Source organism: Ornithorhynchus anatinus, chromosome 4 (assembly GCF_004115215.2).
Source record: "Ornithorhynchus anatinus isolate Pmale09 chromosome 4, mOrnAna1.pri.v4, whole genome shotgun sequence".
Taxonomy (NCBI): Eukaryota; Metazoa; Chordata; class Mammalia; order Monotremata; family Ornithorhynchidae; genus Ornithorhynchus; species Ornithorhynchus anatinus.
In genome coordinates this window covers 135,239,456-135,257,627 of record NC_041731.1, presented here as the reverse complement: position 1 = coordinate 135,257,627, position 18,172 = coordinate 135,239,456, and the positions used below count along the sequence as shown (strand labels likewise).

Genomic DNA, 18,172 nt, shown 5'->3' with positions numbered 1-18,172 from the left:
CGCTTAGTACGGTGCTGTAAACACAGTAAGCGCTCCATAAATGCTGTTGATTCTGAAAACCCATCTCCTCCAGGAAGACTTCCCTGACTCACCTCTCATCTCCTCATCCTAGTTCCCTCCGCTGGCATCGGCCACTTTGGCACTTCTGCGTCATCGAGGCAGTTCATTCAATCAATCAGTGGTATCTACTGAGCACTTACTATGTGCAGAGAAGTGTACTAAGAGCTCGGGAGAGTACAGTACAACAGAATTAGTGGACACATTCCCTGCCCATAAAGCTCTTACAGTCTAGAGAAGCAGCATGGCCTAATGGATAAAGCACGGGCCTAGGAGTCAGAAGGATCTGGGTTCTAATCCCAGCTCCACCACTGTCTGCTTTGTGACCTTGGGAAAGTCACTTCACTTCTCTGAGCCTCAGTCCCTCCTCTGGAAAATGGGGATGAAGATTGTGAGCCCCAAGTGGGACTGGGACTGTGCCCAACCTGGTTACCTTGTATCTAACCCAGTGCTAAGTACAGTGCCTGGCACATAGTAAATACTTAACAAATTCCACAATTATTATTATTACAGGTGGAGACAGACATTAATAGAAATATATAATGTATAATATGTAATTTAAAGATGTTTTTTCAATCGTATTTATTGAGCACTTACGGTGTACAAAGCACTATACTAAAGATTTGTACATAAATGTTGTGGGGTTGGGGGCGGGGTGAATATCAAATGTCCAAAGGTCACTGATTCACTTGAGGATTCATCCCCTGTCCCTTCCCCTTCTCTCCCCCCGCCCCCCCATGCCACTTACATATCTTAATAGACTATTTCTTTTTCTTATCTGAAATTAATTTTACTGTCTATCTCACACACTTTATTGTAAATACCACTAACACTATTGCATTACTACTAATTGTGATATTTGTAAAATGACTCCTAAGCGTGGGTATAGATACAGGATAAACAGATCAGGTACAATCCCTGTCTTGTCTGTCATGTGCATTTGACTCCTTGCCCGTGTCATCTCTCTCCCTCCATATCCGACAGACTGCCACTCTCCCTACCATCAAGTCCTTCCTAAAATCACATTGCCTCCAAGAGTGTGGGTAGGGATTGTGTCCATTTACTGCTATATTGTCCTTTCCCAAGAGCTTAGTACAGTGTGCTGCACACAGGAAGCGCTCAATAAATACAACTGACTGACTGAATTTGTACCCTTTAAGCACTTAAGAGTCACCCCACCCTCAGCCCACAGGACTTATATATAGACACACACACATATATATATATCTATATATCGTGGCGTAGTGAATAGAGCACGGTCCTGGGAGTCAGAAGGTCTGGGTTCTAATCCTGGCTCCGCCACTTGTATACTATGTGACCTTAGGCAAGTCACTTCACTTCTCTGGGCCTCAGTTACCTCATCTGTAAAATGTGCCCCTGTGGGACAGGGACTGTGTCCAACCCAATCCACCTGTATCCACCCCAGTGCTTAGTACGGTGCCTGACACATAGTTAAATGCTTAACAAATCCCATTATTATTATTATTATTATTATTATTTATTGTCTGCCTCTCCCTCTAGGCTGCAAGAGTGAGCAGGGAACATGTCTACCAACCCTGTTGTATGATGATGATGGCATTTGTTAAGCGTTTATTATGTGCAAAGCACTATTCTAAGCGCAATCTCCCATGCGCGTAATACCGGGCTCTGCCCACAAGTACGTGCTCAATAAATATTATTGATTGATTGATTGTCCCACATGGGACTAACAGTCTAAAGGTGAGAAAGAACAGGTTTTGAATCCCCATTTTGCAGATGAGGATACGGAGGCACAGAGAGGTTAAGTGGCCTGCCTGAAGTCACATAGGCAAAGGCAGAGCCAAGGTTAGAACCAGGTCTCCTGAGTCCCAGCCCTGTGTCCTTTCCCACTAGGTGACACTGCTTCTCAGTCCTACTCTTCCAAGTGCTTTGTACAGTGCTCTGCACATGGAAGAGATTCAGTAGATGCTATTGCTTGATCAGTTTCCCCCTCTTCCCCTTTACCGTTCCCCGAGACATGTCAAACTGTCTGATTCCTGTCCGGAGGAAGGGGAGGGGAAATTGCTGCAAGAAATCGCTCTTCTGCCTCTCCACCAAGGCCTTTGTTGTGGGGAGGAAGAGGAGGAGGATGAGAAGGAGGAGATGGAGGAGGAAAAGGAGAAGGAGGAGGGAGGGGAAGGAGGAGGAGGAGAAGAACAAGATAGAGGAAGAAAAGAAGGAGGAGGAAGAGGACAAGATAGAGGAGGAAAAGGAGAAGGAGGAAGGGGGGAAGAGGAGGAAAAGGAGAAGGAGGAAGAAGAGAGGAAGGAGGGGGAAGAAGGGAAGGAGGGGGTGGTGGAGGAGTTTGGCTGGTTTAAAGTTGGCCACCTTTAGTTGAATTTGAATTTGAAAGTTGAATTTCTTGACTAACCAGGTTCAAAGATGGTCATAGCTTAAGGTCTTGAGCTGCCCCTTTAACTTCCATTGTATGTTCCCAAATGCCCAGCACAGTGCTCTGCACATCGAAGGTACCCCCCAGAGGCAGAGAGAGCAAGGGAGAGAGAGAGAGAGAGTGTTTGTGTGTGTGTGTGTGGGGTGTGTGTGGGTGTGTGTGCTTGCATGTGCATAAAATGCAGGCAGGGTGTTAATGCTGGGCTGCTCAGTGAGGAGTGATCCATTGTACTCCTAGGCTTGTTGCTTTCTCAAGGACTCTTCCAAGACTTAGCCCAGCACCAAGGAAGACGTGTTTGGCACATTGAAAGCACTCTTATTATTGTTAGAAGAACACCATTCAAAAGAATCTGTTGGTTTCAGTCCTGTTTGAATCATGCAGCCCTGCTCTCTTATCGCTCCTACCCGCTGCCAACTGTTTCCCCCACCCCCGACCCCTTCCCCGTGGAAAACTGCCTGGGGGTCTGTGTGCGGGGCTGGAGCTGGGGATCTGTGCCCTGGGCTGGAGCTGGGGGTCTGTGCCCTGGGCTGGAGCGTCTCTTCCAGGGCTATTGGCTGAGAGGGTTCATTTTCCTGGGGATCTTGTCCCCCAAGCCTGGCCTACCCTGAGGGGAAACTACCGGCTGCCGGGCCCGGGAGTCCTATTCCGGCCACACCAAGGAGGGCCAGGCTTTGTCCAGCAGCAGGGGTGCGAGGGGGTACGTGTGACCTGGGCAGCGCCCACCCTGGGAGAGCCAAACCCGGGGCCCAGAAAACGACTGCCCCACTCCCCACTTCTCTGCCTCCCAATCCAACCCCACTCCTCCACCTCACATTCCCATCACCGTCAACATCACCCCCCCTCTCCGCCCCACAAGCTCATGGCCTTGGCATCGTCCTTGACTCCTTTCACTTTCAACCCCCGTGATCCGTCTCCCACCGGATCCTGTCAGTCCGCCTCCACAACGTCCCAGTCGATCAACGAATAGTATGTAGCGTGTGCTTTCTTTGGGCAGAGTACTGTACTAAATGCTTGGGAGAGTACAATAGAGTTAGTCAACGCAGTCCCAGCCCTCGAGGATTTTGCAGTCTAGCTGGCGGAGACAAACACTAAAATAAATCGCAGGTAGCGGGGAAGAAACCTAGTTTAAAAATATCTCCTTAAGTGCTGCTGGGAGAGGGGGCCCGATAGCTCGAAGTGCATAGGGGTGAGGGCCCAAAAGGCGTATGTGATGCGGAGGAGAAATAGGTTGGGGAGATGGGAGATTAATCGGGGAAGGCTTCCCAGTGGAGATGTGATTTCAGAAGGGCTTTGAAGATGGGGAGAGCACAGGAAGTTCTAGACAGGTAGGAGGGGTAATCAAAAGTACTGTAAGCTCACTGTGGGCAAGGACCGTGTCTGTTATATTGTTTTATTTTACTCTCCCAAGAACTTAGTACAGTGTTCTGCTCACAGTGAGCGCTCACTAAATACTGTTGATTGAGAGACAAGAATGAAGCACAGTGAGTAGGTTGGCTTGAGAGGAGTAAAGTGCCTGAGCTGGGGTGAAGTGGGGGAGGAGTGAGGATAGGCTGGTGGGGAGAGAGCCAATTTCAGTGCCTTCAATCACTCAATCATATTTACTGAGCGCTTACTGTGTGCAGGCACTGTGTATATATCTATGATTCTATTTATCTTGATGGTATTGATGCCTGACTACTTGTTTTGTTTTGTTGTCTCTCTCCCCATTTAGACTGTGAGCCTGTTGTTGGGCAGGGATTGTCTCTATCTGTTGCCAAATTGTACATTCCAAGTGCACAGTATACTGCTCTGCATATAGTAAGCGCTCAGTAAATACGATTGAATGAATGAATGAATATTAAGTGCTTGGGAGACTACAGTGTAACAGAGCCGGTAGTCATGTTCCTTGCCCACAGTGAGCAGGATTGTACTAAGCACTTGCACATAGTAAGCGCTCCATAAACACAGTTGAATAATAATGATGGCATTTGTTAAGCGCTCACTATGTGCAAAGCACCGTTCTAAACCCTGGGGGGGGATACAAGGAGATCAGGTTGTCCCACGGGGGGCTCACAGTCTTCATCCCCATTGTACAGATGAGGTCACTGAGGCCCAGAGAAGTGAAGTGACTTGCCCAAAGTCATACAGCTGCCAAGCGGCGGAGCCGAGATTAGAACCCATGACCTCTGACTCCCAAGCCCGGGCTCTTTCCACTGAGCCACACTGCTTCTCGAATGAGTAGTTGAATGAGCTTACAGTCTAGAGGGGAAGACAGACAATATAAATAAATTATGGATGTGTAGATAAGTGCTGTAGAGTTGAGGGAAGGGTGAATAAAGAGTGCAAGGGAGACACAGAAGGGAGTGAGAGACGAGGAAATGAAGGCTTAGTTGGGGAAGGTCTCTTGGCTTCAATAGGTCTTTGAAGGTGGGGTGAGTGATTGTCTTTCAGATATGAAGAGGGAGGGCTCTCCCGGCCAGCGGCAGGACGCGGGTGAGGTCGGCAGCGAGATAGACGAGATAGAGAATAGAGATAGCCAGTAGGTTGGCATCTGTGGGGCAACGTGTGCAGACCGGGTTGTAGTAGCAGATCAGGGAGGTGAGGTAGGTGGAGGCAAGGCGATCGACTGCTTTAAAACCGACGGGGAGGAGTTTCTGGTGGATACGGAGGTGGATGGGCAATCACCGGAGGTTCTTGAGGAGTGGGAAAATACGGACTGAACGTTTTCGTAGAAAAATGATGTGGGCAGCAGAGTGATGTGCGGTCTGGAGGGGGAGAGACAGGAGGCAGGGAGGTCAGCAAGGAGGCTGATACAGTAACCAAGGCAGGATGGGATAAGCGCTTGGATTAACATGGTAGCAGTTTATATGGAGAGGACAGGGCAGATTTTCCTCGTCGGCTGTTCATGACATTTAACTCCCTCTTCAAGCCCCCAGTTCCTCCCCCTCCCCATCCCTCACCCCCAGCGATCTGGCCACCTACTTCATTAATTAACACCATCAGGTCTGAGCTCCCCCAAATCATCCCCTCCCTCCTCCATCCCCCTTCCTCTCGACCCCCTCTTCTACTTTCCCATCCTTCCCAGCAGTATCCTCCGAGGAGATCCCCTTCCTCCTTTCAAATGCCACACCCTCCACATGCGCTTCAGACCCCATTCCCTCCCACCTTATAAAAACTCTTGCCCCGTCCCTCCTCCCCTCCTTAACTTCCATCAACCGTTCACTCTCCAACAGCTTCTTCCCTTCTGCCTTCAAAAATGCCCACGTCTCCCCCGTCCTAAAAAACCCTCCCTTGACCCCACAGCCCCCTTCAGTTATTGCCCCATCTCCCTCCTACCCTTCCTTTCCAAACTCCTGGAGTGAGTCGTCTGCACTTGCTGCCTCGAATTCTTCTCCCCCAGCTCTCTCCCGGACGCCCTTCAATCTGGCTTCTGTCCCCTCCATTCCACCGAAACTGCCCTCTCAAAGGTCACCAGTGACTTCCTCCTTGCCAAATCCGACGGCTCCTACTCTATCCTAATCCTCCTCGACCTCTCACCTGCCTTTGACACTGTCGACCATCCCCTTCTCCTCCACACGTTATCCAACCTTGGCTTCACGGACTCCGTCCTCACCCGGTTCTCCTCTTATCTCTCCGGCCGTTCATTCTTGGTCTCCTTCACGGGCTCCTCCTCCCCCTCCCATTCCCTAACTGTAGGGGTTCTTCAAGGGTCAGTTCTTGGTCCCCTTCTGTTCTCCATCTATACTCATCGGTAAACTCATTCGCTCCCGCGGCTTCAAGAATCATCTCTACGCAGATGACACACAACTCTCCATCTCCTCTCCTGTTCTCTCTCCCTCCCTCCAGGCTCACATCTCCTCCTGCCTTCAGGACATCTCCACTTGGTTGTCCTCCCGCCACCTAAAACTCAACATGTCCAAGACTGAGCTCCTTATCTTCCCTCCCAAACCCTGTCCTCTCCCTGACTTTCCCGTCACTGTGGACGGCACGACCATCCTTCCCTTCTCACAAGCTCACAACCTTGGTGTCATCCTTGACTCCACTCTCTCATTCATCCCACACATCCAATCTGTCTTCAAAACCTGCCGGTGTCACCTTCAGAACATCACCAAGATCTGCTCTTTCCTCTCCATCCAAACCACTACCTTGTTGTTACAATCTCTCATCCTATCCCGACTGGATGACTGCATCAGCAACCTTTCTGCTCTCCCAACCTCCTGTCTCTCCCCTCTTCAGTCTATACTTCATTCATTCATTCATTCATTCATCCAATAGTATTTATTGAGCCCTTACTATGTGCCGAGCACTGTACAAAACGCTTGGAATGTACAATTCGGCAACAGATAGAGACAATCCCTGCCCAATAATGGGCTCACAGTCTAAATGGGGGAGACAGCAAAGAAAAACAGAACAAAACAAAACAAGTAGTCTGGCATAGATATCATCAAGATAAATAGAATCATCATTAACCAAATAGATAGAGTAATAAATAATATATACAAATATGCACAATGCTGAGGGGAAGGGGGAAGAGCAGAGGGCGGGAGAATGAATGGGTAGGGGAGGAGAAACAGAGGGAAACTTCACTCTGCTGCCTGGATTATCTTTCTACAGAAACGTTCTGGGCACGTCACCCCCCTCCTGAAAAATCTCTAGTGGTTGCCTATCAACCGCCGTATCAAGCAAAACCTCACTCTTGGCTTCCAAGCCGTCCATCCCCTTGCCCCCTCCACCTCCCCACCCCTCTCTCCTTCTCCATCCCAGCCCGCACACTCTGCTCCTCTGGTGCCGCTCACCTCCTCACTAGGCCTCGTTCTTGCCTGTCCCGCCGTCGACCCCTGGACCAATTTCTACCCCTGGCCTGGAATGCCCTCCTATCTCAAATCTGCCAAACAATCACACTTTCCCCCCTTCTAAACCCTACTGAAGGCTCACCTCCTCCAGGAGGCCTTCCCAGACCAAGCTCCCCTTTTCCTCAGCTCCCTCTCCTCTCCCCATCACCCCGACTCACTCCCTTTGCTCTACCCGCCCTCCCCGCCCCACAGCTCTTGTGTATATATATTTACACAAGAGATAGAGAAGCAGCGTGGGGCAGTGGAAAGAGCATGGGCTTTGGAGTCAGGGCTCATGAGTTCGAATCCCAGCTCTGCCACTTGTCAGCTGTGTGACTGTGGGCAAGTCACTTAACTTCTCTGTGCCTCAGTTCCCTCATCTGTAAAATGGGGATTAAGACTGTGAGCCCCACGTGGGACAACCTGATTCCCCTGTGTCTACCCCAGCGCTTAGAACAGTGCTCTGCACATAGTAAGCGCTTAACAAATACCAACATTATTATTATTATTATTACACATATCTATCATTCTATTTATTTATATTAATGCCTCTTTACTTGTTTTGAGGTGTATATATCTATAATTCTATTACTTATAATGATGCTATTGATGCCTGTTTACTTGTTTTGATGTCTGTTTCCCCTCTTCTAGACTCTTGTGAGCCTGTTGTGGGCAGGGATTGTCTCTCTTTGTTGCTCAAATGAACTTTCCAAGCGCTTAGTACAGTGCCTTGCACACAGTAAGCGCTCAATAAATATGATTGAATGAATGAATGAATGAATGAATGAATTTCAGCAATTTGTGAAGGTTGATGGGACAGGTTTTGGTGACAGATTGACTGTGTGGGTGGAATGAGAGACATTATTCAAGGGTAACACCAAGATTATTGGCTTGTGAGACAGGGAGGATGGTGGTGTTGTCTACAGTGACAGCAAAGTTATGGGGAGGACAGGGTTTGGGTGGGAAGATAAGGAGCTCTGTTTTGGGCATGTTACGTTCGAGGTGTCGGCGGGACATCCAAGTAGGGATATCTTGAAGGCAGGAGGAATTGCAAGACTGCGGAGGAGATCAGGGCTGGAGATGTAGATTTGGGATTCATTGGCATAGAGGTGGTATTTGAAGCTCAGGGTCGAAGGGGGTGTGGAATTTCTCCAAGGGAGTGGGTGTTGATGGAGAATAGAAGGGGACCCAGAACGGAGCCTTGAGGGACCCTCGCAGTTTGGGGGTGGGAGGCAGAGGAGGAGCCTGCGAAAAGAGACCGAGAATGAGCAGCCAGGGAGGTGGGGGAGGAAGCAACGTGGCCTAGTGGATGGAGCCCGGGCCTGGGAGTCAGAAAGACCTGGGTTCTAGTCCTGGCTCTGCCATCTGTATGCTGTGTGACCTTGGGAAACTCATTTCATTTCTCTGTGCCTCAGTTACTGAAATGGGGGCTAATACTAGGGGAAGCAGCGTGGCTCTGGAAAGAGCCTGGGCTTCGGAGTCAGAGGTCATGGGTTCGACTCCCGGCTCTGCCACTTGTCAGCTGTGTGACTGTGGGCGAGTCACTTCACTTCTCTGTGCCTCAGTTACCTCATCTGTAAAATGGGGATTAAGACTGTGAGCCTCACGTGGGACAACCTGATTACTCTGTATCTTCCCCAGCGCTTAGAATAGTGCTCTGCACATAGTAAGCGCTTAACAAATACCAACATTATTATTACTATGTGGGACATAGACTGTCCCACCTGATTAGTTGGTATCTACCCTGGTGCTTAGAACAGTGCCTGGAACATAGCAAGAACCTAACAGATACCCTAAACAAAACAAAACAAAAAACCAGAAGACACTGTCCATGAAACCAAGGCCGGAGAATGTTTCCAGGAGAAGGGGACGATTGACGGTGTTGAAGGCAGCCGAGAGGTCGAGGAGGCTTAGGATGGAGCAGAGGCTATTGGATTTAGGAAGGGGATCAATCAATGTTATTTATTGAGCATTGTGTGCAGAGCACTGTACTAAGTGCTTGGGAGAGTCCAGTATAGCAGAGTTGGTAGATACATCCCCTGCCCCCAACGAGCTTCCAGTCACCTTCCAGATTCCCCTTGAGAACCCAAGGGTCCTCTTCTCCAACTGACAGCTCTTGTCAGGAGAAGCAGCGTGGCTCAGTGGAAAGAGCACAGGCTTAGGAGTCAGAGGTCATGGGTTCTAATCCCAGCTCTGTCACCTCTCAGCTGGGTGACGTTGGGCAGGTCACTTCATGTCTCGGTGCCTCAGTTACCTCATCTGTAAAATGGGGATGAAGACTGTGAGCCTCACGTGGGACAATCTGATGACCCCGTATCTACCCCAGTGCTTAGAACAGTGCTCTGTACATAGTAAGCGCTTAACAAATACCAACATTATTATTATTATCGTCCATGAGCTCCTGCTCTCCTTCAGGCTCCAGGCATACAGTCCTGCAGCTTGCCTCAGTCTCCCCTAGCTGTTGCCACTCCCCTCCGCACAAGCACCCAGGTCTCTCCAAGGAACCAGAAATCCCCAACCCCAGGCCTGGATGTCAAACAGAAAACCACAACAAAAGGCAACTTTTTGTGTGGCCAACGTAGCTGGTGCCGCGGGTCCCGCACTGGCCCCTTCAGGCCCACACACAGGCTGCTAGGTGAACTTCGCCGTCATTGCTGACTTTGTGGCTCAGTGGCAAGAGCCCGGGCTTGGGAGTCAGAGGTTGTGGGTTCTAATTCCCGCTCTGCCACTTATCAGCTGTGTGACTTTGGGCAAGTCACTTCACTTCTCTGGGCCTCAGTTCCATCATCTGTGAAATGGTGGTTAAGACTGTGACCCCTACATGGGACAACCTGATTACCTTGTATCTACCCCAGCGCTTAAAACAGTGTTTGTAAGCGCTTAACAAATACTATTACTATTATTATTATTCTACCCCTTCTACGTCCCAGAGCAGTTTCTGTGGAGTGAAGGGGGCGGAAGCAGCACGGTGTAGTGGATAGAGCATGGGGCTGGGCTTTAGAAGGTCATGGGTTCTAATCCTGGCTCTGCCACTCGTCTGCCGTGTGACCTTGGGCAAGTCACTTCACTTCTCTGTGCCTCAGTTACCTCATCTGTAAAATGGGGATTAGGACCGAGAGCCCCCTGTGGGACAGGGACCGTGTCCAATGCTTTATCTAGTATCTACCCTAGTGCTTAGAACAGTACCTGGCATGCAGTATTATTATTGTAGTAAGCGATTAACAAATACCATTATTAATAAGCCAGATCGGAGGGGGTCGAAGAGACAATTGGAGGAGAGGAAGTGGAGACAGCAGCTGTAGACGACTTGTTCAAGGAGTTTGGAGAGGTATAGTAGGAGGGAGATAGGGTGCTAACTGGAGGGAGCTTTGGAGTCAAGGAAGGGTTTTTTGTTTTTTAGGGTAGGGGAGACATGGGCATGTTTGAAAGCCAGTGGGAAGGAGTTTCTGATTGATGAAGAGATAATAATAATGTCGGTATTTGTTAAGCGCTTACTATGTGCAGAGCACTGTTTTAAGCACTGGGGGAGATACAGGGTAATCAGGTTGTCCCACGTGAGGCTCACAGTCTTCATCCCCATTTTACAGATGAGGTAACTGAGGCCCAGAGAAGTGAAGTGACTTGCCCACAGTCAGCTGACAAGTGGCAGAGCCAGGATTTGAACCCATGACCTCTGACCCAAGCCCGGGCTCTTTCCGCTGAGCCACGCCGCTTCTGAGCAGAGATGGTTGAGAGATGGTTGGGCAGCCGCTGGAAGTTTTTGAGGAGTGGGGAGATGTTCACAGAATGATGTTTTAGAAGAATGACCTGGTCAGCAGAATGAAGTAACGGCTGGAGAGGGGCGAAGCCATTGGCAGGGAGGTCAGTAAGGAAGCAGGACGTGACAGGTGCTTGGAGTACCTTGGATGGAGAAAAAGGGGGCAGGTTCTACTGATGTCGTGAAGAAAAATCCAGCAGGATTTGTTTATTGGTTTTTTCATGGTATTTGTTAAGGCACCGTTCTAAGTGCTGGGGTAGATGCAAGATAATCGGGTCGGACACAGTCCCTGTCTCACATGGGACTCACAGCCTTAATCCCCTATGATGCTATTAATGCCAGTCTACTTGTTTTGTTGTCTGTCTCCCCGCTTCTAGACTGTGAGCCCGTTGTTGGGTAGGGATTGTCTCTATCTGTTGCCAAATGGCACTTGCCAAACACGCAGTACACCCAGTAAGTGCTCAATAAATACGACTGACTGAATGAATCCCCATGTTATAGATGAGGGAACTGAGGCACAGTGAAGTGACTAGGCTAAGGTCACACAGCAGAGCCGGGACTAGAACGCAGGTCCTTCTGATTCCCAGGCCTGAGGTCTATCCACTAGGCCATGCTGGTTCTCTACTGGTTGAGGGCTTTTGGGACAGGGAGAATGGTGGTAATATCCACAGTGATAGGAGAGACTTGGCGCGGAGAGGATTTGGGAGGAAAGATGAGTTGAATTTTGGACGTGTTGTGCTGGAGTTGCTGGCAGGACATCCATATAGAAATGTCCCCGAGGCAGGAGGAAATGTGAGATTGCAGAGGATAGAGGTCGATATGATAGTCATCAATCCACCAGTCATCTTCATTGAGTGCTTCCTCTATGCCAAACACTGTACTAAACATCTGGGAGAGTACAACAGAGTTGAAATTAGGGATATGTATTTAAGTGCTGTGGGGCGGTCGGAGCGCCGAATAGAGGGTGGAAATCCAAAGTACAAGGGCAACGTAGAAGGGAGTGGGAGAAGAGGATGAGCGTTTAGCTGGGGAAGGTCTCTTGGAGATGTGATTTTAATAAGGCATCCCCATAGAGTTGGTAGCCGAAGAATGAAGGGAGCAGAAGCCGGATTGTAGGGGGTCAAGAAGGGAGTTGGTGGAGAGGAAGTGGAGGCCGTGGGTGTAGACAACCCATTCGTGGAGTTTGGACAGGAACGGCAGGAGGAGGAAATGGGTGGAAGAGGCCATTCATTCAGTTCTAGTTATTGAGCACTTACTCTGTCCAGATCACTGTACTAAGCGCTTGGAAAGTACAATACAGCAATAAGGAGAGAGAATCCCTGCCCACAACTGGGTCACAGTCTAGAAGGGAGACAGACGGACACAATACAAGTAAACAGGCATCGGTATAAAATAAATAGAGCTATAGACATAGACATGAGTGCTGTGGGGTGCGGAGAGGGGGGAAGAGCAAAGGGAGCGAGTGGTGATGATGCGGAAGGGAGGGGAAGCTGAGAAAAAGTGGGGCTTAGTCTGAGAAGGCCTCTTAGAGGAGGTGTGCCTTCAATAGGGCTTTGAAGGGGGGGAAAGAGTGATCGGCGAGGATCCAGGCAGTATTTTAGGATAGGGGATTAGGAAAGCACAGAGCAGGGAGGATCATTATTTCTACTGTTTGTCTCCCCGTCGAGATTGTAAGCTCATTTTGGGCAGGGACCTTGTCTACCAACTCTGTTGTATTGGCCTCTCCCAAGTGCTTAGTACAGTGTTCTGCACACAGCCAGTACTTAATAAATGCCATTGGTTGACAGAGGAATGACAGAGGAAGCTAATGGTCTTGGACGGCCCTTTGCTGAGGACCAGGTGAACCGGATGTTGGAAATTTGTTTTTGTGGCATGCAGGCTGGTCATTTTCTGACTGGTCACCTGCATCCTATCTGAGGTGGTCCTTGAGAGACCTTATACTTTATTTCCCCTGCCCCAATCTACTTGGCTGTCCATCACCCCATCTAGACTGTCAGGTTCTGGTGGACAGAGATAGTCTCTACCAACTGTATTGTACTGGACTCTCCCAAGTGCTCAGTCCCGGGCTCTGCACTCAGTAAGCGCTCAATAAACACCATTGATTGACCATTGCCATCCCTCCCTCCCCCATTTCCCTCGGTCCCATGATTTATCCGACCTGAGGGTAGGGGTCTCCCCACCCATCCTCCCAGCAAGGCCGGGTGGAGGGTGAGGGAGGCAAATGAGAGACAATCTGAGGGCCACCTTGGGAACGGATGCCCCCGGATGGATTTATGGCATGGCCAGAGGCAGGAAAAGCAAACTGTAGAGAGGGACGGGGACGGGGACGGGGGGGGGGGGGGGGGGTCTCCGCAGGGGACGCTCGGGTGAGGAAGAGCCGGGCAAGTCTTCGTTGGGGGGTTTAGGCCAGGCAGAGAGGGGCAGAGCCTCTGCGGGGGGGCTCAGGGCGAGGCGGAGAGGGGCAGGTCCGCGCCGAGGACTCCGGGTAAGGTAAGAGTAGCCCGTCGTCCTCTTCCCGGAGCAGTGGGGGTGCTGCCCAGCTGAAGGAGGGCGGGGTCTTCACACGCCCTCCCCCAACCCCTCCGGCCGCTCGAGCCCTGTCCGCTGACCCCTTGCTCGCGCCCCGCCCCCTCCCTTGCAGGTTCCTGCTTCTGGGTGGCCGTGCTGGACGGCAACGTGGTGGGCATCGTGGGCGCGCGGGGCCGCGAGGAGGACAACACCGTGGAGCTGTGCCGCATGTCCGTGGACGCCAACTACCGCGGCAAGGGCATCGCCAAGAGCCTCGGCCGCAAGGTGCTGGAGTTCGCCGTGCTCAACAACTTCTCGGCCGTCGTGCTGGGCACCACCGCCGTCAAGGTGGCCGCGCACAAGCTGTACGAGTCCCTGGGCTTCAAGCACACGGGCGTCGTGGAACATTACGCCCTGCCGGGCATGACGCACTCCCCGCTCGAGAAACTCTTCTTCCAGCTGCGCTACCATCGCTACCGCCTGCAGCTGCGGGAGGAATAACGCCACCGGCAGCCGGCCTCGACCCCCAGCGACCCCTGACCCCGGCCCGCTCCCCCGTGCGCACCGCCGATACTGCAACCCCCGCCCGATCCCCGAGGCAGGTTTCTCCCCCTCCTTTCTCTCGCCCCCCTCCGGTTCCGGGGGCCCGTCTTCGGTCGTCACCGGGCTGCCACCGACCCCTCCTTCGCGGCGGTCACCGTGCTCGCCCCCTGCTCCCGCCGTGCCGCGGCTGACCCGCCGCCCGGAGGGACGGTCAGGATGGACGGACGGCACGGCGGGGCCCTCCCCGGGGGCCGGAGGCTTCCGCGCTGGACGCCCGGACGCCCCGCCGGCCGCGGCCCGCCGGAATCCCCCCCGACCCGAGCCCAGAGAGCTAAAATCCCGCCCCGCTCCGCGACCCCCGCTCGGCCCCCCGCCTCTTCCCGCCGCCCGTCCGTCGGACACGGCCCGCGTTCCCGATGCAGCGAATGCAGCGGCGGGAGCGGCCGCGGCCACACTTTTACTTGAAACGCGGTTCTCGGTATTTCACGCGGCGGGAAGCGGAACGTGCGCTCGGCCCCCGGGCACGGCGGCGGCGGAGGAGGACGAAGAGGAGGAGGAGGAGGAGGAAGAGGAGAGACTGTCGTTTTTCAGGGAAAACGTATAAAGTGGTCGGTGCCGGGTCCGGGCCCGGGGAGGACCGGCTCGGCCGGCCCGGGACCCTTAGAGCCCGGCCGGCCTCCCCGCCTCCCTCCCGGCCCGCGACGTTGCACTTTCACTGGATGTGCCTCATCTCGCCAGAATGTCCGAAAGGACGGTGGGCGGTGGACGGCGCCCTTCCCCACCCCGTCGTCGGCCGGTCCCGCCCCTCGGAGTCTAACCAGGGATCCCTCCGACTGCACGACCGCGGGGCAAAGTCTCCGGCTTCGACCTCCGGGCCTCCACGTGCTGCCGGCGCATGCGCCCTGGGCCTCCTGCCGCCGCCACCGCCGTGGGGGGGGGGCGGCCGGCGCATGCGCCCTAGTCCTACCGCCGCCGGAGGAGAGGGCGGCCGGCGCATGCGCCCGGGGCCTCCCGCCGCCCGGGTCCGGCGCATGCGCCCGGGGCCCTGCCGACTGTTCCCCCCCCCCACCTCTCTGTCTGTCTCTGGTCGCGTTGTACGAATATTCCTACAACCGGTTCTTCCCTTTCCTTTGGGCTTTTGCTGAATGGTGTCATTGAAGTCGAGCTGGGTGGGGGGGAGGGGGGGTTGCAGTTTCCATGGCAACGCATTTGCACATCAATGTGCCCACCCAATCCGGACCTTGCAGCGGTGCAGTGCGTGGCCGGAATCTGCAAAAGGGGTGGGGGGAGGGGCGGGGGGGGAAACCCTGCATATTTCGGCATAACCAGCTGCTTGATAGCTAAATGTAGCGGCCTCACCGCAGCCGTCCACCCCAGGGAATGACTGCTTTAACGATGCCCGATTTGTGAAATGTCTAATGCAAAGAGCAATGCAAAGCAGAAGTGGCATGCGTCTGGATGTACAGTGCCTGCCAGCAACACCATAACCAAGACTACAGCTTCTTCTAGCCTGAACTAGGGGATTATTAGTATTATTATTTTTTTTCCTAACGTATTTAAAAAGGATAGCAACTTTGCATGACTTTAATGTGCTGGGAAAAATGAGTAGGTTTTAGGTTTTCTTTTTCTTTGGGAGGTGGAGACAGGAATATTGTTGGTGTTGCTGTCTCTGCTTCGGGGTGGGGGGGGTCGTGGGTGGGGGGGAAGGATTCAGATTGAAAACCTCAAGGGGAATCCCCATTTAGCTTTAATTCCTGGGGAGAACAGAACAAAAGAAAAAAAAGACAAAACAAAAAAACCCCAAAGCCTGAAGGATGACTATTATTATTATTATTATTATTATTTTTTTGGAAGGATGACCATGCTGAAATTGGTGAGGGGAGGAATGAGCGTTAATAACTAGTCCCTGAACACGGAGTTATTCGGTTTGATCTGCGGAAATTCCTGGCACTGAGGAATTGGGAATCCAGGGGATGGGGGTGAGAGAGGGCGGAGGTGCTCCATCCGTGGATGGGGGGTGATTTTGAGGGGTGTGGGCAGGGCTGAAGGGAGCCACCAGATTGGGGGGCTGTGTGAGCTTTGGTGCCCCCCCTCAAGGTTAGAAAGGATGGGTGGAGTGGGGCTCAGTAGCCACATTGCTGGGACCAGAGGGGAAGGAATGGTCAGGCCTTTCTTTGCACTGGGAGCCCCCGGTGAGACAGGGACTGTGTCTCGTCTGGTTATCTTTCCCGCGTCTACCCCAGCGTTTAGCACAGTGCTCGGCACAGCGAGCGCAAAATACCACTTACTGTTATTAGTAATGACAGCTAGCTCAGTGCGGCCTAGAGGCTCGCTTGGGGAGGTGAGGGGGAGAGGGAGTCTAGACTGTAAGCTCCTTGTGGGCAGGGACCACGTCTATCAATTGTGTTGCATTGTACTCTCGCAAGCGCTTAGTACAGGGCTCTGCACCCAATAAGCGCTCAATAAATACCAATAAAAAAGGGAGCAAATTCCCTTCTTCCCCTCACCGCCTCCCCCCAGCCCCCTGTCCCTCTTGTCTTTTTATCTTGAGCTCATCACGCTCCCAAACAGAACAGTCGTATTTCTGTTTCCGACGGACAGAACTGGAGGGTCAGGAGTCACCCGATTATTCAGTCTTGGGTGGAGGGGTGGGGTTCGAGAGAAAATGAGCTTTTCAATGGGGGGGTCTTCTTATACTGTAACATTTTTAAACTACAAAGTCTTTCTATGTTGTACATTTCTTCCACCATGGAGGTAGATGATATTAGTAGGGATAGGGATTTTGTAGAGTGTACAGAAATTGACATACTATTTTCTTGCTGCTTTTGGTGATTTTGTTAACCTGAATTCAAATGACAGATGTAAAGTGTGAGTGAAATGGAAAACAAACGGTTTGTGCCTTTTTTTCTTTTCACTTCCTTCAGTTTGTTTTGTTGTTTGGGCTTTTAAATTTTTTTTTTCCTTCCCCTCTGGTCATTGCTGTAAAGTCCTTGCAGCAAGACCTTTCCAGAGAATGAAAATAACGGGTCTTTTAAACGGTGGGGTGGCGGGGGTGGGGAGAATTACCCAGAGCCCAAAGTTGGAGGCCTTTTTTTTTTTCTTTTTTAATTGGGATATTTCATTAGAGAACGTGGCTGGTTCTGTTGGATTTGCGTGCCTTGGTCACCTTCCTCACCTGTCCCCGGGAGCAGTCCGAGTTGGAGCCTCCAAGCAAAGTGGGTCGCATGGCGTGCCCTCTTCGGGTTGTGTGGGACTACCTGGCTGAGGCCAGCGGTGTCTGGGCCCCATGCCCGCTTGCTCCATCTCCCCTTTTTCCCCTCCGGGACTCTTGTCTTACCGTAGAGATCTCCGGTTCTGCTGTCCACTCTTGGCCTCCATCCTGCTCCCCGGCATCTCCCTGCTCTCCGGAGCTGACCGGACTCCTTCCGTTCGGCTGCCCGGTCCAGGCCAGAGGCCAACAGCGTCGATATTTCAGGAGGAGCCGAGAGAATCAGAGTGCCTCAGTGATGGCTCCCTTCATTTCCGAGAACGGCTAGGTGACTTGAAAAGGGAAAGCTCAAAGATCTTACTGTGCGTGTGTATGTGTGTGTGTGTCCCCACCCGTCCGTCCCATTCCTCTGCCCTCGACCGAGCAAGCTGGTCCGTAACTGAGAAATGAAATTCAAAAAGTTTTGTGTAATTTGTTTTTGCTGGTTCAGTCCAGTTGCGAGACTTCTCCGTAGTGCTCGTGTTATGTGAGGCGGTGCTTGCTGCTGCTCCTCCATCTTGGAGACCGACCGCTCACTGATGGGATCCAAGCTGTCGGGTGAGTTTCCAAATTGGCTTGGAGTGCCCGGAATAGTCCCCGTTGGGGTCTCGTTGGGGGATGTCCCCTTGGGTCTGTTGGGGCCCCCGGACAGATTGGCGATCAGGGGTGGGGTAGAGACCTCCCCATCTCCGGCAAAAACGGGAGGTCTTCATCCCCGGCACTACCGTATTGAGCTCTCTCAGCTGCACACGGCGTTTAAAGCACCACTGATTGAAGGCCATTTCCAGAAGTCCAGGGCTCTGTCCCCAGCTCGAAAATGCATTTTTGGGGGTGTACCG

The 18,172-nt window shown here is 52.2% G+C and overlaps 1 protein-coding gene across 1 annotated transcript in view; it reads left to right on the top strand.

Moving 5' to 3' along the window:
- Nucleotides 1-14,064, top strand: part of NAT8L (N-acetyltransferase 8 like) — a 49,282-nt gene extending 35,218 nt beyond the window's left edge. Inside the window, exon 3 of the mRNA XM_029061968.2 lies at nt 13,677-14,064. Coding sequence (XP_028917801.1) covers nt 13,677-14,044 — 368 coding nt within the window. The 3' untranslated portion in view covers nt 14,045-14,064. The remainder of the gene's footprint in view (nt 1-13,676) is intronic.
- The last annotated feature ends 4,108 nt before the right edge of the window (nt 14,065-18,172 follow it).